The following is a 19763-nucleotide window of genomic DNA, read 5'->3' as shown; positions in this document are numbered from 1 at the left end:
TACAGCAGCCCAACTGATTAAGACAATATCTATATGTACTTGTGACGTAAGACAGAAGTGGCAATACAAATCACTAGAAAAGGAGGAACTACTCAGTAAAGGTTCTAGACAACTAAAAGGTAAAAAACCACAAACTGGAAGATATGGCCAACACATAAACTTGAAAAGTGAGTATGTAGAATATATAGGAATTCTCACAAACAATAAAAAAAAAAAAACAGAAAAATGGCAAAACAAACATTTCACAGAACAGGAAACACAAATGGCCAAGAAACGTGAAAAGGTTTTAGAACTCATTAATAATCAAGAAAATATAAATCAAAACCTCATCGAGACAATGCTTTATCTCAATTAGATTGGTAAAAATTAAGAACAATAACTAATACACAGTTTTGAAGAGGCAGATTAACAGAAAATCTCCTACATGGCTAAGAGCAGAATAAGCTGGTGTGGTCTCTTTGGAAGATAATTTGCACTACCCTGAGGTTAAACATTTCATACCCTATATCCCAGCAATTGATGTGAGTGTACAGACCTTAGAGAAACTTGCTTATATACACCAGGAGAGACATACAAGAATATTCCTAACTGCATATGACACAGTTGATCTCTTTCCTGAGCCATTTTCTTTCATTAATTTCTATGAGTTCACTCCCTTGATTTTTCCTTCTTTTTCACTGTTCACTGTTTCACTTTTTCACTTCTCAGTGTCCTTTGCTGACTTTTGTCTTCATACTCTCCAGATGTTGGAATAATAAATCTTTTAGTTCCTTCTATCTTCACAGATGATGATTTCATTTAGTCTCATGGCTTTACCAGTTACAAGGTCCAAACTCCACCATGAATGCCAAAGTCTTATACTCAACAACCTATTCAACATTTCCACTTGGACATCTTGGAGTATGGAAGTCAGTCAAGCTGTTCAAAGAATTCCTGTTTTTTGTTTTTTTTTTTTTTTTTTTTTTTTTCCTAGCACTGCACTTCCCCATCCCTTTTGAAATTAGGTGTGGCCATATGACTAGGCATGGTCAAACTTAAGAAAAATTAAACAACTTTCAAGTTGTTTCAAATACTACTACAGATCCGTTTTTAATCTCAAAGTTAATATGCCAAAAATAATCTCTAACTTATCTTCCCTCAGCAAATGGATTTATCCTGTAGTTCAAACCAAATTTATGAATCATTTTTAATTGTCGTTTCTCCAACCATAGCCAATTTATCAATTTATCAGCAAATCCTGCAGCTCTGCCTTCAAAGAATATTTCAAAGCTGACTACTTCTCAATACCTCAACTGCTGCTACCTTAGTCTCAACCACCAATATTTTCAATACCATATAGGAAAACTGTGATAGTTTTCTAACTGGTCCCCTCATTTCCAATCTTCTTACTATAGATCTAGGGCCCTACACCATCTGCTCCTCCCTACCTCCCTACCCTCACTCTCCTATTCCCTAAAGATACTCTAACCACATGGGCCTTCCTGCTTCCTTGAACAGCCACATTCAAGGCCTTTCCTTTTGTCATTCCCCTCTGTCTGGCCCATCTTTTCTAATCATTTAGATCTCTCCTCAAACATCATCTCCTTGGAGAGGTTTTCTTCATCACCTTACCTAAAATATCCACAAATCCTAGTTTGTTTATGGGTCAGTTATCAATTTATTGCTCCAAATTCATTCTTCATTGTCTGCTCTACAAGCACAGAGCTAGATCCCTTAAATAAATATCTTTATTTTTCTAGGTACCATGATGTTAAGTTTTGTCAGCATGGGATACTACAGAGATATTACAAGAAAAAGGAGTTCTTGTTCCTGACTCATGTATCCTTGGCAAGCTTCTGCAGTGGAGGAAGGTTCTCCAGTGCCTAGCTCTTGATATTAATGGTAGTCAGCAACACTCAAAGGCCATCAGCTTTCCCTGGTGCTCCCTCTCTGGGGAGGTTTCAAAGCAGAGTATCTCTAACAAGATATCTCCCCATAAACAGTTTTTTAGGGTACTCCAGAACAGGGATTTATAAACTTTTATCTTAATGGGACAAATAGTAAATTAGGCTTGCAGATTATAACATCATAACTCTACCTTTGTAGTGAGAAAGAGATATAGACAATGTGTAAACAGATTGGGCATAGCTGTGTTCTAATTAAACTTTATTTATAAAACAGCTGGCAAAAGGACTGTAGTTTGCCAATCCCTCACCTAGAGGGCATATTCCCCAGCAAGTTTTAAAGGATGCATTTCCAGTAAGTTCCACCAGAGCAACACCAGTGACTTCTCTGCTACTGAGTCATGGCCATATCATCTCCAACAAGGTAAGAATCTTAGCCTTGGCAAAAAGGGTTCTTACTTGGGCACTCTATCTCAGCCATATCAGTAGTAGCTGTTTCTTAAAACTATTCCTGTATTCCCTGAATTTTCTTTAATTTCCCTGATAAAATCAGTAACTCTATTAAACCTACCCTCTTGAAAATACCTATGGCTTCTGACTTATGATTGGACCTTAATCAATACACAGTTTATCTTGCTTTTTTAAAGGCATTTATTACTAACTGAAATTATATTAATTGTGTTTTGCTTGCTTTTAATTTTTTTTTTTTTTTCTTTTAAGAGACAGGGGTCTCAGTATGTTGCCCAGGCTAGCCTCAAACTCCTGGGCTCAAGCAATCCTCCCAACTCAGCCTCCCCAGTACCTGGGACTACAGACATGTACCACCACACCCAGATTGTATTTGCTTACTTTTTATTTATTAATATCCATCACTCAAATGTAAGCTCCATAAAGGTAGGCACTTTGGTTCACTACTGAATGAATTCCTAATACCCAGCACACTATCAGGTCATAACAGATTCATAACAAGTATCTGTGACTGACTAAATTAATCTTTGGCCAAATAAACTGAATTTTTAGAATTTCATCAAATTTTATTTGATTATATAAAATAGGAAGATGACAATAATCTCTTGCTTATACCTGTGCTCACCCTCTCTCACAAACACTTACTCATTCACATCACTCTATCTCTGCTTATTGTATTCCCTCAGTCTCTATTCTAAAATTAGTAAATAACTTAGAGTGCAAAAACTCACCTTCCTCCCTTTTAAACCTGTGAGGTTCAAGCAATACAACACAGAATCTCCTTCTCTCTAAGTATTTTACAAGGATCAGAAAACTACTACTGAATGAGGTGGGAAAGACAGGCACCTTCTCCTTAAACCCTACCCACAAATGTTGGCAAGCTTCCAAAGAGTAGAAACGGTAGTTACTCTCCAAATTAACCATTTGGCACTCTTGGTTTAGAACACTCAAAATATTCCTAATAATCTAATACTTCAGCCACATTACTTTAAAACATTTTTCAGAACAGAAATTTGTGACTTACCAATCTATAATTTTTTAATATGTACCAGCCACTTCTTTGGAGTCTTTAAAAGCTCATTCTTTCTCTTATATATACACAAGTAAAAATACTTGAAAATCAATCTTTCAACTTTTCTGCAGGTCTATCTAAGTTGGATTTTACCCTCATCTTCCCACACTTGTAGTCTTTCTTATTTTCACTTTGAAACACTGAAATAATGCAATGGTTGCTGGGATGTTCAAAACAATACTAGTACTTTGTGAAGTCCAAGGGCCTACTGCTCAAATTCATCCAAAACAGCTAGAAAACAATGGGAAAATTCTGTTTTTGCTCTCTCTCCCTCCTACCTATTTCCTAATTCATTTCTGCTGATATGAGGGGGACAGAGAAGCAGAGAATACCAAAGGGCACAAAAAGGGGGAAAAGCTGGGTATGAAGTCTTTGGTGGAAATCACTTCATTTTCTCAAACAATCTGAAAAACAGAGACAAAGGTAACAACACTGACAAAAGAATGACCCTCCAGTTCTTTCCTTCTTTTACACTGCTTCACTTCAGCGTACACTGGTTATCACATTTCATTAACTTGTAAAGGCTGGTTTTTACTATATAACTTCATTTAACCTCTACAGCCTTGTCTCTAAATATCAAGTTTCACCAGTTGCTTCCAAGCTAATATGTGCCCTCTCTTTAGGACACTTAAGATTTAAAACAGCTTTAGGTTGTCTGACAGTACAATCTCTGTACTTGATTCTGACAACAGACTATCAAAGCCAAGAGCAGTTATATAAAATTTTACATTTAAAGGAAATGTTAAAAAATGAAACTTTTCATTTTTGTTTTTCAGAAGAGTAAGGATAAAATGGAAATATGTAAAATGCTCTTTCTTTTCTGTTTGTTGTTGTTATTTTGAGACAGGATTTTGTTCTGTTGCTCAGGCTGGCTTGCAGTGTTGTGATCTCAGCTCACTGAAACCTCTGCCTCGTGGACTCAAGCCATCTTCCCTCTTCAGCCTCCTGAGTAGCTGGGACTAAAGATGCATGCCACCATACCTGGCTACTTTCTGTATTTTTTTGTAGAGACAGGGTTTCGCCATGTTGCCCAGGCTGGTCTCAAACTCCTGAGCTCAAGCCGTCTGCCCATCTTGGCCTCCCAAAGTGCTGGGATTACAGGCATGAGCCACCGCACCTAGTCACGTTATGCTTTCTTAAAGACAGTCTGGAATTAAGGCATTTCTATTATTTTAGAGTCAGTAACACATTTAAGTATAATTTCAATTGTTCAGATCATTATATTCTTGTATTTAATGGTGAGAGGTATTACTTCACTTTTTAATTTTGTCATATTGCAAACTTCAAGGAAAATTAAAGTTATATAAGTCTCCAGAGATATTATCCAGAGATAATTTGGATAACACAGTTGGTTTTGGAAAAACGCAGTTGGTAAGAGTTTTTTCCCCTTGCCTTACACTCAAGGTAGAGAAATAAATTATTTTCCACCACTGAAAAAAAATTGCACAAAAGGTTGTCAGGTTCCCAAAACAACTGCTTCTTCTAAAAGTTCTCAATGATTTTCATAGTACAAATGCTAAATTAGCTCAACAGAAGTAAAACACAAGTTTGAAGGAAACCAGAAACCACCATAGCTAGCCACTTTTAAAAGATGAGAGTACCTGGGCACCTGTGGCTCACACCTGTAATCTCAACACTTTGGGAGGCCAAGACAGGCGGATCACTTGAGGTCAGCAGTTTGAGACTGCCTGGCCAACATGGTGAAACACCCTCTCTACTAAAAATACAAAAATTAGCCAGGCATGGTGGTGTGCATCTGTAATCACAACTACACAAGAGGCTAAGGCAGAAGAATCGTTTGAGCCCAGGAGGCAGAGGTTGCAGGGAGCTGAGATCGTGCCACTGTACTCTAGGGTGACAGAGTGATACTCTACTACAAAAAAAAAAAAAAAAAAAAAGAATGTGATATAATCTCTGCCACTTAGAAATTCAAAGTCTGCTGAGGACTATTATATCATCGTTCCTACCACTCTCATTACATGTTCTAGGGATTTCATTTATTCATCAAAGAAAAGAGAAAGATGAAAGTAACATTTTGGTTTTTCCACCTAACATCATTGTTAAAGTTTTACTTTTCAGTGTTAGCACTGCTTTTAGAAAAATTAATGGAGAGCATGAGTGAGACAACTAAGCAACTAGGCTTAGCCCTAGACAACATTTATTCAGAATTGTCCACTGACTTGTGGCAAGCAACATTCTGGTATAAAACTAAACATGATGTCAACTTGTATTGTCTAGTTCTATTGGTGGAAGACTGATCTGGGAGCTCAGAAATCTATTAGGGTGGGGGTGTGTCCAATCTTTGGGTTTTCCTGGGCAGCACTGGAAGAACTGTTTTGGGCCACACATAAAATACACTAACACTAATGATAACTGATGAGCTTAAAAGCAAAACTGCAAAAATATCTCATGTTTCTTTAAGAAACTTTATGAATTTGTGTTGGAACGCATTCAAACCCATCCTTGGCCACATATGGGCTTCGGGTTGGACAAGCTTATGTTAGAGTCTCATCTCCAATCTTGGCGAGCTGTATAATTATGGATAAATAATCTCACCTGTCCAAGCCTCAAATCCTCATCTATACAATGATGAGGCTAACCTAGATGATCTCTAAGATTCATTTCAAACATAATTTTATCTTCATCATTCCTACCACTCCATTACGTTTTCGAGGGATCCCATTTATTCATCAATTATTAAACATCTACTGTGTCTCCGCCACAGTGACCTCACTGAGCTTACATTTTGATTGTCCCATAGGCATATTAGAAAATTAGTTAACACATAAGCTTAAAGTTAATAATGGGATTAAAAAATGGTTAAGTGGCTTGTTTATCTGGCTTAGAACTCACAGAATGATGCATTTGTGGATCAGTACAACACTCTCCACATTTGACACTGCTCAGAAAATAAGAATGCTATTAAAACACTGTTACTAATCAGAATTTAATAGGCCTACAACTAGCATGATACTCTGATTAAAAGCAACTGCCAATATATATGGCCCCTATTTCTGGCCTGTAAAAGACAAAAAGGTATGATAAAGTCAGCTTTCATGGGGAGAGAATCTCAGTCCGATCTCTAACACGAATACATGTCTGAATAACAGTCTGTGCTGACCCTTCTTGTCAACTTTTAATCCTTCTAACTGATGAAAAGCATGAGACATGTGTTTAAGTACATGCTAGTGGCTGGCTTTCTTATTTTCACCTAGCTTTGTACAATTGTACAGAACTCATTAAATTCTTAATACAAACACTCACACAATGCCCCCGCCCCACCACCTCCCCGCACTCAACTCCAAGCAGGGAGTGGGGCTAAAAGGATAACTCAGTTGCTCATAAGGAACACACAAAAATTAAACCCTAGAAGGAAGTTAGAAAAAAGAACAAATAATAACACAAGGCAAACTATGGTATTACAGTAGTCAAAACTTCAGGGTCTTAATATGGTGCTCACTCCCTGTTAAGATAAAAGTAAATAAAACTGAGAGTTCCTATAATAGGAGGAGAACAGGAAAGAAAGGAGGACGGGAGATAACATTTACTCAGCACTTAACAGGTGCCAGGCACTATGCAGGTAGTTTTCACTTACTCTTCTCAAGAACTACACACATGAAAATATGCCTCAATAGGTGATCATCTACAATAAGAGTTAACCACTTCCCTTCATAAAATGATTCCAACAGCCTAGGATTGTATTCTAATGTAAAGGTAGTGTGGATGTAAAAAATCATTCTGCCTAGAATCTTGTATTTGGAACTGAAAGAGGTCTTGGGTCACCTAGGCAACCCATCCATCTTATGGATTTAACTTAGGCCAGACAAGAAAAGGGGCTGGACTAAGGTCATCCTTGTTTACAAGCAGAGTTGAGATCAGACCAATAATCAACACATCGATATGCCCCTCTGTTGGTAACAGTTCAGTGAAATTTAGTAACTACTAAGTTACTGACCACCTATTAGTACTTTATTAAAACAATCCTAATAATCCGACTATACAAATAGCACAGAATCTCGAAAGAATGTGTTAATTTCTATATATTTTTAAAACCAACTGATAAGCAGTAATCTGCGTTTGAATATATGTCTGTTTCCCTGACTGCTCTCCACATAAAGATCCCAGATGCAAAGCAGTGTTGGGGGAACGGGGAGGGGGTGATCGGTCGCTGAGGTAAAGATCGCCTCCTGTAAAGCCCCAGGTCGATGATCCTGGCCCTGGACTCACCGTTCCCTCCGCGATTTGTAACCCCTGAGCCGGGCGGGAGGACAGAGGATGAGTGTGCAGTAAAGAGGCTCCCGCGCCCTCGGCTCGCCGATTCCCCTCGCGACGCCGGGCCGGTTCCGAACGCGGACCAGACCGTTAAGGGGCTGCCAGGGCCGCTACGCCCCGCGCGGGCCGCCCCTCCCCCACCGCGGCCTGAGGCGAGCGGCGCTGCCGGCCGGGCCCCCGCGGCTCCCCTAGCGAACAATACAGGGGGTCCCCCGCGAGGCCGAACGCCAAGGCCCCTCACCGCGGGCCTCGCAGGCAGCGTCGAGCCGCAAGGCCGCGAGAGACCACCCCGCGGGAGAGCGAGTGAGGACGCGGTTATTCAGGGGGTTCAGAGGCCGCCGTGGCCTGACCGTACCTGGCTCCAGGTGATGAACTCGTTAGTGTGGGTTTCCTCCACAAGCGTCCACAGCTTGCTGAGGAAAGCCGGCACGTTCGAACTCTGCTTCATTGTTAACGCGGCGCAGGGATTCCAAATTCTAGACCCGAACGCGGTGGTAGCGGCGGCAGCAGCTCAGGCAGCAGCTCCCTGAGAACGCCCACAACGCAGGCGCAGCAGATCTTGGTCCCCGCCCCCCAACCCCGCCAGGCGCGCGGCGAGGCAGAGAGGCCGGGCGGCCGCACGTGACGGACAAGTCCCCGCGCTCCGCCTGTTCGCGCAGTGGTTCCGCGCCGGTCCCGTTCCTGGCCAATCCCAGGGGCCGACCACACGATGGAGGAAAGCGATTGGCTGCTGCTGACATGAAGGGGGTGGGAGCAGAAGGGGGTGGGAGCAGAAGGGGGCGCTGCCTTCTCATTTGCCTTTTATACAGAAGCTTTGATGGTAGCGGATCTTCGGCTTGGGAGACCGTGTTTGGACGTTTCACGTGGAAACAGCTTATGGTTTCTGGGCTGTGGCTGGGAGGCTACAAAAAGCCCTTCGGGGCCTTTGAGTCATAAGTTTGGCAGGCAAAGTGTGGTTTGCACCAGTTTAGAGAAGATCCATTCGCAGAAGGAAAAAACCAGCTCTCAAGCATGATGTACTAGGCCCCGAATTGAAATTGTCTTAAAAATAATGAACCTTGTTCTTACATTATCATTGGGAGAAAAAGCCCTCTTTAAAATATGTTTATCAAAAAGAGCAGTTTAAATAACTCACTATTACTTAAAACTGTAAACCAGGAACTGCAATTGATGTATCATGTGCTGTTTTTAATCCAGTCATCGAGTGCATACTCTACACCCAGAATAAAAAGAAATAGGCTGTTTATACTATTTTAGTTAATTAAAATAGTTGCTCCTGCGTATACTTTACAGATACATTCTTTTTTGCCTGAGAGATTGGTATAGTGAAAAAAAAATAATGGAGAAGGAGTCAGTAGATCTGAGTTTAGATAAAGCCTCTTGAACGTTTTTCTGTATATTAAAATACACTGGTACTGTCACTTAGAGCAATTCCTTAGCCACCAGTGCCAGTTTTTCCCATTTCTTGATTGGGAATAAGATCTATCTTTTTACCCATTAAGAGCGTCTTTAATGCTATAATGGCTGTGCAAATGCTTTGAAAATATGAAGTCTACAAAATTCGACTTTTTTTTTTTTTTTTTTTTTTTTTTTTTACAGATATCAGCATGTGAAGGTAAAAACTTATAAACAAGTCAGAGCCAACACATACAAAAATTCAACATAGGGTTGGTTTACTTCTTGGGTAAATGTAAAATAGTACATTAAAAATATATAGAGAGAGAATCTTCCAATGAGCAAATATTTATTGAATGCTGCCTTTGTGTTCAGCACTGGGATGTTGGCTGAAGCAAAATCAGATATATGGAGGCATATATGTGATAGAGGAACTAGTATTTGATGAGCCCTTATATATGCCAAGGGCTTTACATGTATTATTGAATCCTCACAACAATCCAATGAATTAGGTTTTATTATCCCATTTTCCCAGTGAAGATTCTGAGACTCAAAAGTTGATTAATTTCCCCAGTCACAGCAAGTAAATGGGAGAGAGTATTTACACCCAAGCTTTACTGAGCTCAAAAGTATGTGCCCTTTCCATTGTACAATGATGACACTGTTTCAAAGCTCAAGATGCTTATATTCAAACTCGAGAAACAACATGACCACAGTGATCAGCACTCATTAATATATACAAAAAGAGCTAAATGTTTGGTATAAAATACGTACTAGGTGAGTTTAAAAAGACAGACTAGTAGGTTAAGGTGATAAGGAAAGATTTCATGGAGGATAGGGACCTTAAGTTGGATCTTGAGGTACAAATATATTTGAATAACTAAAAGGAAGATACCAGAATAAGCAAAAACCAGGAAGCTAATGATCATGTCTGTCTATGGAGGGCAACAGTTCAGAGGTAAGATTGGCAGTGTCTAAGGAGGAAATGTGGCCTACTTTCATGGCATTATATTATTTTCTTCTAAAAAAATAAGGTGTGGTTAGATAGAAGTGGAAACTTATCTTTGGACATTCAAAGGCTGGGCATTCATAGGGCTGGGCTTAGTGGGGTGCCATACTTGGTTTAATGCTCTGCTCTCATACTCTTGAAATTCTCAATTTTTGAACAAGGGACTCTGCATTTTCGTTTTGCAATGGACCTTGCAAAATTTGTAGCTGATTCTGTTTCCAGTGTGTGGCATCTTATAGACCGTAAATTTGAAACAAATGGTTCTTAAACTTAAGCATGTGTCTGAATCACTTGGAGAGGGGAGCCTTCCAGTAAGCAGATGAGCAATATCAGTTCTCAGGTAGTATTTGTAATACTTATAAGGGCAGCGACAAGGATAAGTTATTAACCAGGTAAGAAAACCTTGGTACCAGGAAATTGATGATGTATCCAAAATCATCTAGCTAAAGTTGGAATTGAAACCAGGTCTTTTGTAGTCTGAAACATGCTTTTTAAATTTACATCAATGTGCCTCAAACTTCAGCGCAGAATCACCTGTATGGCTTCTTAAAAAACAAATTGCTACTTCTGCTTCCATGGCACACAGTAAGTCTGGGACACAGGTTAAGAATTTTTATTTTTAACAAGTCCCAGATAAGGCAGATGCTACCGGCCCTGGAACCACATTTTGAGAACAGCTGTTATAGAGGAAAAATTAGTAAACTGACCTTCCCTTACTACTAACATGTACTGATTAATTGTTATGCTTCACTTCTTTTTTTGTTATTGTTTGTTTGCTTGTTTGTTTGTTTGTTTTAACAGAGTCTTACTCTGTCGTCCAGGCTGGAGTGCAGTGGTGTGAATCTTGGCTCACTGCAAACTCTGCCTCCCGGGTTCAAGCGATTTTCCTACCTCAACCTCCTGAGTAGCTGGGATTACAGGGCTGCACCATGAAACCCCGCTAATTTTTGTATTCTTAGAAGAGATGGAGTTTCACCGTGTTGGCCGGGCTGGTCTTGAACCCCTGATCTCAAGTGATCCACCACCTTGGCCTCCCAAAGTGATAAGATTATAGGTGTGAGCCACCGCACCTGACCACGCTTCATCTCTTAATAAAATCCAGATGTTCCAGGAATAACTTAAACTACTATGTTTTGTTTTTCTATGAACTTAATGGTTAATATTTATTATAATTAATACATTTTCTGAAAAACTAAGTATTGAATGAAGACATTTTTTGGGGAAAATAAAATTATAACTTGTTGGCTTGTTTGCACTTATTTATAAAACTGAGAGGGGAAGAAAACAAAATCAAGCTTTATCTCACAATTATTTGCCACCTGTAATATCCCTAAAATATCAGAAGAAACAGATTTGAGACAGTGGCAGCAATTTTGACCTGTTCATAACACAAGAAGATAAAAATGTCACTTTCTTAAAGGAGTTGCCTCCTATTAACTCCAATTTTAAAAGCTGTATTATTTTCATGGTTTATTTGCAGCCTACAATGTAAGACTTAGATTTAGAATAACATTCAAAAATATGAATGACCCAGACCTTTGTCTAGGAACTAGAAAACATATTATGGAGCAATTTGATGCTTCAGATCATCAGATGATGCCATAAATTCTATCCAATCAATTTTGCAAAACTAATTGGAATCAACAGTGCAACCAGTATTAGCTTTTAAAGATTTTTTTCAAGGATAGGATGATTAAATCCAAAGGTGAACTGCATAGAGGTTTCCACCTATATTGCTATCTGGACAAAGTGTTGATTTTCTTCAATTTTGGAATGACTTAGGGGACGTTAGGCAAATCACCTAACATTTTCCAGTCCTTGTTCCTTATATATAAGATGTAAGTGAAAAATATCTGCTATACTCACTTCACAGGGTGGTTTTGAAGATCAAAGAAATTGTCTCTTCCTCCAGTCCACTTTCACAATCTTTATGGATCTCTTTCTAAAACACAGATCTGAAAAGGTCACTTCCAGATTTAAAACTATTCAGTGACTTCCCATAATTTCCGGAATAAATTCAAACCCCTGAAGGGGCATAAAAGGCCTTCTCTGATCTGATGTCACCTACCATTTCAGTTATTGTCTACCATAGTTTACAACACCCTTCCCTTAGCCACACCTAAATGATTGTAGTTACCTTGCTGGTCATATTCTTTTATACCTCTATGTATTTCCATAGGCTGTTGTCTGTGCCCGCAGAGCCCTTCTTCTTCACCATTTTTCTCTAAATTCTTCTTCAGCCTTCCAGGTCAAGTATAATCCTGTACAAACCTAAGTTCTTTGGTGAAATCTTCCTTGGTAACATTTATTATAGCACTTACTACATCATATTATAATTATTTATTTACATGTATTTTTCATTCTAGACTATGAAACTGCTTCAACATAAATACTATGTCATATGTACATTCATTTATTTACAATGACATTCACAGTGCATGATATATGTTAAAATATCAATAAATATTTGTTGAATTAATAAATGAATACATGAACAGGTAAGTGCTAACCATCCGCTTATTCTTGCATGACCCCCAAATCGGGGTTAGTTTTTCCTCCCATGTGCTCCTATAACTTCTGGAACTTGACCTTCACAGTTTTTACCACACTATTGCTGCTCATTTACTTCTCAGCAACCCTTACTAGACTAGCAAATTGTGCTTGCATTGTTCACTCTTGTATCCTGAGCACTCAACACAGTGCTAATAATAACGTAGGAGCCGCTTAATAAATATTTGTTGAATGAATAATTTTAGCTTTTGAAATCCTTTGGATAAAATGTGCCCTACCTAATAATAAAGAAACCCCTTACAATTTATTCTCAGTCAGTAGAAACCTTTTTGTTTACAAGAGAAGAAAATGAAGAGAAGAGCTTAAGGATAGCTCAACTGAGAAGCATGCGAATGAGGAGCTGTTAGTAACTGAACAAATATTAGAATCCTGGAAATGCCAGATGTTAACAGAATGCTATAGAGGCCCAGGTTTCAAGCCACTTATGTCTTCAAAACAAATGACAGTGGCAAAATGCTTAAGGACTCTTGAATAGGCTTTTGAGTAAGTGAAGAGCTAGAAGACTGTGAAAGTTAATTTTTAAAAATTTTCAAGAAGCTGCCTTTTTCTAAGGCTACAACCTGGGTGCAAAAGACACTGGCCAGAGGAGCTTTTTATGTAGGAAATGTGTTAGTACTGCTTGTACCAGACTTGGGCTGGAACTGCTCTACGTTAAAACTCCAATCTATGCCAGATTTGCTAGAATCCAATCAGTCATCCAACTAGGGTGACAAACTAGTTCAGGTTTGCACAATGCATTTCCAGCTTTGATACTGAAAGTCCTATGTCCCAGGAAATCCCTCAGCCCCAAGCAAACCAGATTGTTTGGTCACCCTAACTCCAGCCTCTTCCAGTTATAGATGTTGGACAGGAAGCAGAGGCTCCTTAAGCAAAGCAATATTGTATAGCAACAATGTAGATAAGGGATCTTTCTGGAAGCAGTGTGGAGGTTCTCTTTCACAGGCACTCCAACAGCTAGCTAATAAATAGAAGGAATTGATGTACCCCCGCAACTCAAGGTCCCCGTGAAGTCTCAGACACACGCAGAGAGATGTTGATAAGAAAGAAAATTCAAGGCTAAAAAAACATCAAGGACTGGAAACATTAGAAAAACGGAGTGGGTTAGAAATGGCCTGCAATGTAAGTCTTCCATTATTTCCATTAGAATAAAACCATGTTAGGGTTTAAGTTTCTACTTCACTGGTACTTGTCTTGTTCCAAGAGGAGGTGGTGTCCAAGACAGATGGAAAGTGTTTTGTTTTTTTGTTTTGTTTTGTTTTGTTTTTGTTTTTTTTTTTTTGAGACAGAGTCTCGCTCTGTCTCCCAGGCTGGAGTGCAGTGGCCGGATCTCAGCTCACTGCAAGCTCCGCCTCCCGGGTTCACGCCATTCTCCTGCCTCAGCCTCCCGAGTAGCTGGGACTACAGGCGCCCGCCACCTCGCCCGGCTAATTTTTTGTATTTTTAGTAGAGACGGGGTTTCACCGTGTTCGCCAGGATGGTCTCGATCTCCTGACCTCGTGATCCGCCCGTCTCGGCCTCCCAAAGTGCTGGGATCGAAAGTGTTAGGAGTTCATCTTTCTGGAAAATGTGGTTTAAGTGATCATTTTATTCAAATCATTTGATAACTAAGACCTTTGAGCTCCTCAAAGATGAAATGAGCTGAATTATAGGAAATGGATACAGAAATATACTCATACCTTGAATATTAAACTGGAGAACTTGGGTTCAGTGAGGAGGTAGTCACTATCACAGCTGTGTGTCGTGATCTGAGAGGTGTGCATGAAGAATTGGCAACGACTGGGGCATTTCTAACCTCTTTAGAGTTTAGTCATCTATAAGCAGCACCCAGGTACCAGCCATAAAGAGAGATGACTTTTCTATTCTGTGCTCACAGTGTGGTGCAGTACAGTAGAGATGAAACAAAGGCTCAAGCTGCTGCTTTCTTGAGAAGGCGTCCTGGGATAGAATTGAATGAATTCTGATCTTTCAGAGAAAAGTCTGCCATTGTCTGAATCAAGTAGTTGGTAGGACGTATTAAAGATTTGCGGCTGGGTGCAGTGGCTCACGCCTGTAATCATAACACTTTGGGGAGGCCAAGGCGGGCGGATCACAAGGTCAGGAGATCAAGACCGCCCTGGCTAACACGGTGAAACCCCGCCTCTAATAAAAATACAAAAAATTAGCCAGGCGTGGTGGCAAACGCCTATACTCTCAGCTACTTGGGAGGCTGAGGCAGGAGAATTGCTTGAACCCAGGAGGCGGAGATCGCAGTGATCTGAGATTGCGCCACTGCACTTCAGCCTGGGCGACAAAGCAAGACTCTGTCTCAAAAAAAAAAAAAAAAAAAAAAAAAAAAAACAAAAAACATTTGCTAATTAATGGCAGAACTCTTGATTTATAAAGCCCTTTACATATGGTAATTGTTGTATTTGCTATAATTTACTTTAAAATAGTACAATTTAAACAGGAGTATAAAGTGTGATAGTTAATTGTAATCTGCACCCCAGGGACAGTCAACTTAACAGTTGAAAAACCCTAATTAGGAAGGCAGTCTCCAGGGATGGTTAGTTAGCATATGAAAGACCAATCTAATGCTTTTCCTATGAAGATTTTATCTTAATGTTTATTTTTTTAATCAATACCAAAAGTTTTGTTAACTAGGATAATAGATATGGAAATGATTTCTTTTTTGGTAAAATTAGTGAAGTTCAGGATATGTGTATTGACTAAAAATAGTGTATTGTCTTTTCCCATTTTTGACTAACCTGAGAATGGCATTATCTTGAACTGGTAGCCTATTCTCTTCTCAAGGTGTCCTCACCTTAGGATCCTCATAGGTCCATTGTTCAGGCAATTTCGGTAGCCTGAAGCAAAAGTAAAAATAGAGACTTACATGCCATATTTCAGAAATTTTAAAGATTACAAATCAAGCTAACAAACAGTTAAATAAAATATGTTCTAGTCTCCTAGCTTGACAAATGTATCTTCATAACAATAAAATTAAAAGATATGTGTCAAATAATAGTTTTCAGCTGAGCATGGTGCTGCATGCCTGTAGTTCCAGCTACCCAGGAGGCTAAGGCAGGGTTGCTTGAGTCCAGGAGTTTAAGGCTGCAATGAGCTGTGATTACGCCACTGCACTGCAGTCTGGGTAACTGAGTGAGACTTTGTGTCAAAAAACAAACAAACAAACTCTCTCTCCGTGTGTGTGTGTGTGTGTGTGTGTGTGTGTGTAGTTTTCATAAGACACTAGGTTGGCAAAATATTTTTAAATTAACTTTGATCCAAGAAGATCAAATGTAATTATTGTTTGCTGTTCTGTTGACGGAGGAATGATGTTTTAGATGATTAATAAAATAGAGATATATGATTTGTAGATCATTGTATATTTATTCCATAAAATTATTTTTCCTTACCTATATTTCAGTTAGATTGTCACCATCAAGGTTGTCACATAACCTATGTTCTATTGGATCAAAGTATTTGAAAATGTAGTTGTACTCAACCTACAGCTGTATTTAATAACCAAATTTGAATATATTTTATAAAACGTATTTCAAATACGTGTTAAAAATAGGAAAATTAAAGTTTTTGTGCATTTTGTTTTAAAATATTTAGAAATGTCGTAAAATTAAAAATTAAATTACAGTTAATAAATTTCTAATTTAAAAACAAAATCATTTATATAAATTTGACATTTTAAGCTTAATATTTTGAAACTATAATCAGATTGCATTAAGCATTTCAAAAAATAAACTCTTTTCTCACTCTGAAGCAGCTGGCATGGGCATAAAGTAGTGCAACCTGCAAACCTTGTGTCTCAAGGGCATAGGAAAAGAGTTTTCCTGGAGCTCTTAGTAGCTAGAATGATGTTTAGAGTTACACTATGCCAATATGGAGTGCTGGATTCCAAATGATAGAAGAGATCATTTGTTCCTTAATAAATTATTATTATTATTATTTTGTATGTGTTAAACGATATTCAGGGCCCTTTAAGGTGCTGGTCTCCAGAAAGAGATTCCTCCTCTAGATTATAAAGGCAATACTGCTACTTAGAGTAGATTTTTTCACCTCGCTTTCTTGAAAGTTAGCTGAATCCCACTATTAGAATACTGCAACATATTCTATGCAATGTACTTCATCAGGTTTATACAGCAGGGTGAAGCCTTCTTGCTAATACATCTTTGTATGTGTGGCAGAATTTCTGGTTTTTTATGATGATTATTTTAAAGTTTTTAAAATATAAACTTCTTTCTGGTGGTAAGGTTGTGTTCAACTCAACTTCACCTAGCTCTAACTCTTTGAAGCTACCAAAAATAGTCATTGTGGATAATCAAATTGGCTTAGATTAGTTCTCAGAAGTGTAAATCTGGCAAAATTTCCTAAATTGATGCAACAAAATAGATCCCTACATTGAACTATGAGTTCAGTTAGCTGGGAAGCTAATTTTCAGTGCTGGGGGTCATAGGTTTTATTGGATATGACTTTGTAGGCATTAGTGGCTAAAGATATATTTCAAGACGTACTGAAAAGCACTATGGTCAACAAAGACCTCCAAGTATCACTCTGTAGAGAACTCCCATTGCCTCCATGTAGGGATTATATCATTTATTTTCTCGATTTATTTGAACAACGTACTATTCTCTCTAGTTTGCACTCATGCAGAGTAACTCATTTGACAAGCTGGTGTCATTCTTCCAAATTTTCTCTATTTATAGTAGGTTATATATGTATTTATATGTGTAGAGAGAGTTTATTGGCATTATTTTTTATATAAAACATTTTCCCAATTTTTAAAATTTACTTTTAATTGCAGTACAATATACATAATATAAAATTTACCATCTTAACAATTTTAAGTGTACAGTTTAATAGTGTTAAGTACATTCACATTCTTGTGCAATCAATCTCTAGAATGCCTTTCATCTTACAAATCTGAAACTCTATACCCATTAAATAACATTTATGCCTTTCCTCCTCCCCTCAGCCCCTGGCAACCACCATTTTACTTTCTGTGGTTGTAAATTTGACTACTCTATTACCTCATATATTTGGGATCATACAGTGTTTGTCTTTTTGTGACTGGTTTATTTCACTTAGCATAATGTCTTCAAGGTTCATCTATATTGTAAACATGGGTCATAATTTTCCGTCTTTTTAAAAGCTAAATAATATTCATTTGTATGCATATACCACATTTTGTTTATTCGTTCATCAGTGGACTCAAGTTATTTCTGCCTTTTGACGATGGTGAATAATGCTGCTATCAACACTGGTATATATAAACAATTTTATGCATTTTGCTTTTCTCACTTGATAACACATGGTAGAAATTCTTCCATGTCAATTAGCATAGTTATAATTTATTCCTTTTAATGGTTCCATGGTATTCTGTGGTTTGTATGCAGCACAATAGATTCAGCCATTCTGCTATTGATGGGCGTCTGCTTTGTTTCAAGGTTTTTATTTTTTTCCACTCTGAGATGCTGCAAAAATATTCCTTAAACATAAATCGTTAAGCATTGGTGGTTTTATTTCTCTGGAGTAGTAAATTCAGACTTTCATGTATAATTTGCATGGTAAATCTATACTTTGGATTACTGTACCAAGATATAAAAAGAGCATGCTGCTGTTTAAAAAGCCCCACGTTTGAGCTAACAGAATGCCATTGTATATGTATCCAACACTATGACACTCCTAGCAACAAGAAATGTCAACATCATGCTTCTATGGCAATAGCAAATGTTTAAGCAAGACAGAGAGAAAAATCTAATATTTAGTGCTGAGGAGTGATTTCACCTTTGGATAGAAATAAAAGGAGACACCTTTTTTCTTTGTTATTTTCATAACACAATGCAAAGCCAGGCAACTACATTTTATTACATGTGATTTTCAGGGAGCATTGGTGGCTGAAGATATATTCTGCATTGCTTTTGGGGCAATTTGGTTCCGGTTTACTTTCCACTGAATCAATTTATAATTGTCTGTAACTATCTCTTCTAGTCCTAGCCAGCTGTGAAAAATGAAGAGAGTAAACAAAAGGAGCTAGTGTTCTGGTGTTTAGAGGTATTTATTGAAATCGAGACCCAGAGAGGTTTGACTACATTCTAATAGGTTCACAATCAGTATGAGATATATATATGTGTGTGTGTGTGTGTGTGTGTGTGTGTGTACGTGTTTTGATTCAGACTTTTCCACTTGGAAATCTATGTCTCTATCATTTTATGATTTACCCTATGATGACCCTAGAAGAATCCAAACCAAATCTGATATCCCAAGTCTCTTGTATTTGATGTTCCCAGAGTGAGTGCTTGACATCCCCTGTTCAAAGTGGCAGGCTTCCAATTTGACTCTTTTTAGCCTGTAACTAGGCGGCACTCCAGTTCCCATACGAGAGGCAGAGCTCTGCCGCCAATACCCACCTACTTGGCTGGGCTGCTCCCTTAGCCCTTATTCAGTATCTTCCACAGGCTGGCTAAGACCTATAGTAACCAGTTAACAAGACTCTCTTCTAATAAGAATTAGAATGTGTAATAAAGTTCTGCTTTTTTATGATGACTATTTTAATGTTTTTAAGATATAAAAATATGCAACAAACAAACGAACATAAGTGAACAAAAACATGTTCTGGTTCTCCTGCTTTGGTGCTTAGTGAGGTCATTGTGTGCTCTGATCCTGAGTCTTGTTTCCAACAGATAGATCATTTGGGTCTTGATGCTATGTGCTATGGACTGAATTGTGTCCCCTCAAGCTTTATTTGTTGGAATTTGAATCCCCCAGTACCTCAGAATGTGACTGTTTTTTTGAGATAGGGTCTTTAAGGATATAATTGATGTAAAATGAGTCCATGCAGGTAGACCTGATCTAGTATTACTGGTGTCCTTATAAGAAGGGGAGATTCAAATGGAGACAATACACAGACCTACAGACTGAGGGGTAACTATATGAGAACACAGGGAGAAGGAATCCATTGGCAAACCAAGAAGAAAAGTCATAGAAGAAACTAGATCTGCCAACACTTTGATCTTGGACTTCTAGCCTCCAGAACAGTGAGAAAATAATTTTCCATTGTTTTAGCAACTGAGACTGCTAATGTACTCTCTATAGGAGGACT

The 19763-nt window shown here is 38.4% G+C and overlaps 1 protein-coding gene across 2 annotated transcripts in view; it reads right to left on the bottom strand.

Annotated features, from left to right (window-relative positions):
* HSF2 (heat shock transcription factor 2) overlaps positions 1-8329 on the bottom strand; it is a 37911-nt gene extending 29582 nt beyond the window's left edge. The window contains exon 1 of one of the 2 annotated variants that reach the window (XM_008007197.3): positions 8051-8329. In XM_008007197.3, the coding sequence (XP_008005388.1) occupies positions 8051-8143 (93 nt within the window). In that variant the 5' untranslated portion in view covers positions 8144-8329. The remainder of the gene's footprint in view (positions 1-8050) is intronic. The other variant, XM_008007195.3, reaches the window with a different exon arrangement.
* Between the last annotated feature and the right edge of the window lie 11434 nt (positions 8330-19763).

Source organism: Chlorocebus sabaeus, chromosome 13 (assembly GCF_047675955.1).
Source record: "Chlorocebus sabaeus isolate Y175 chromosome 13, mChlSab1.0.hap1, whole genome shotgun sequence".
NCBI classification, from domain to species: domain Eukaryota; kingdom Metazoa; phylum Chordata; class Mammalia; order Primates; family Cercopithecidae; genus Chlorocebus; species Chlorocebus sabaeus.
Note: the sequence above shows the minus strand (reverse complement) of the source record. Positions and strands in the feature narration are given on the sequence as shown.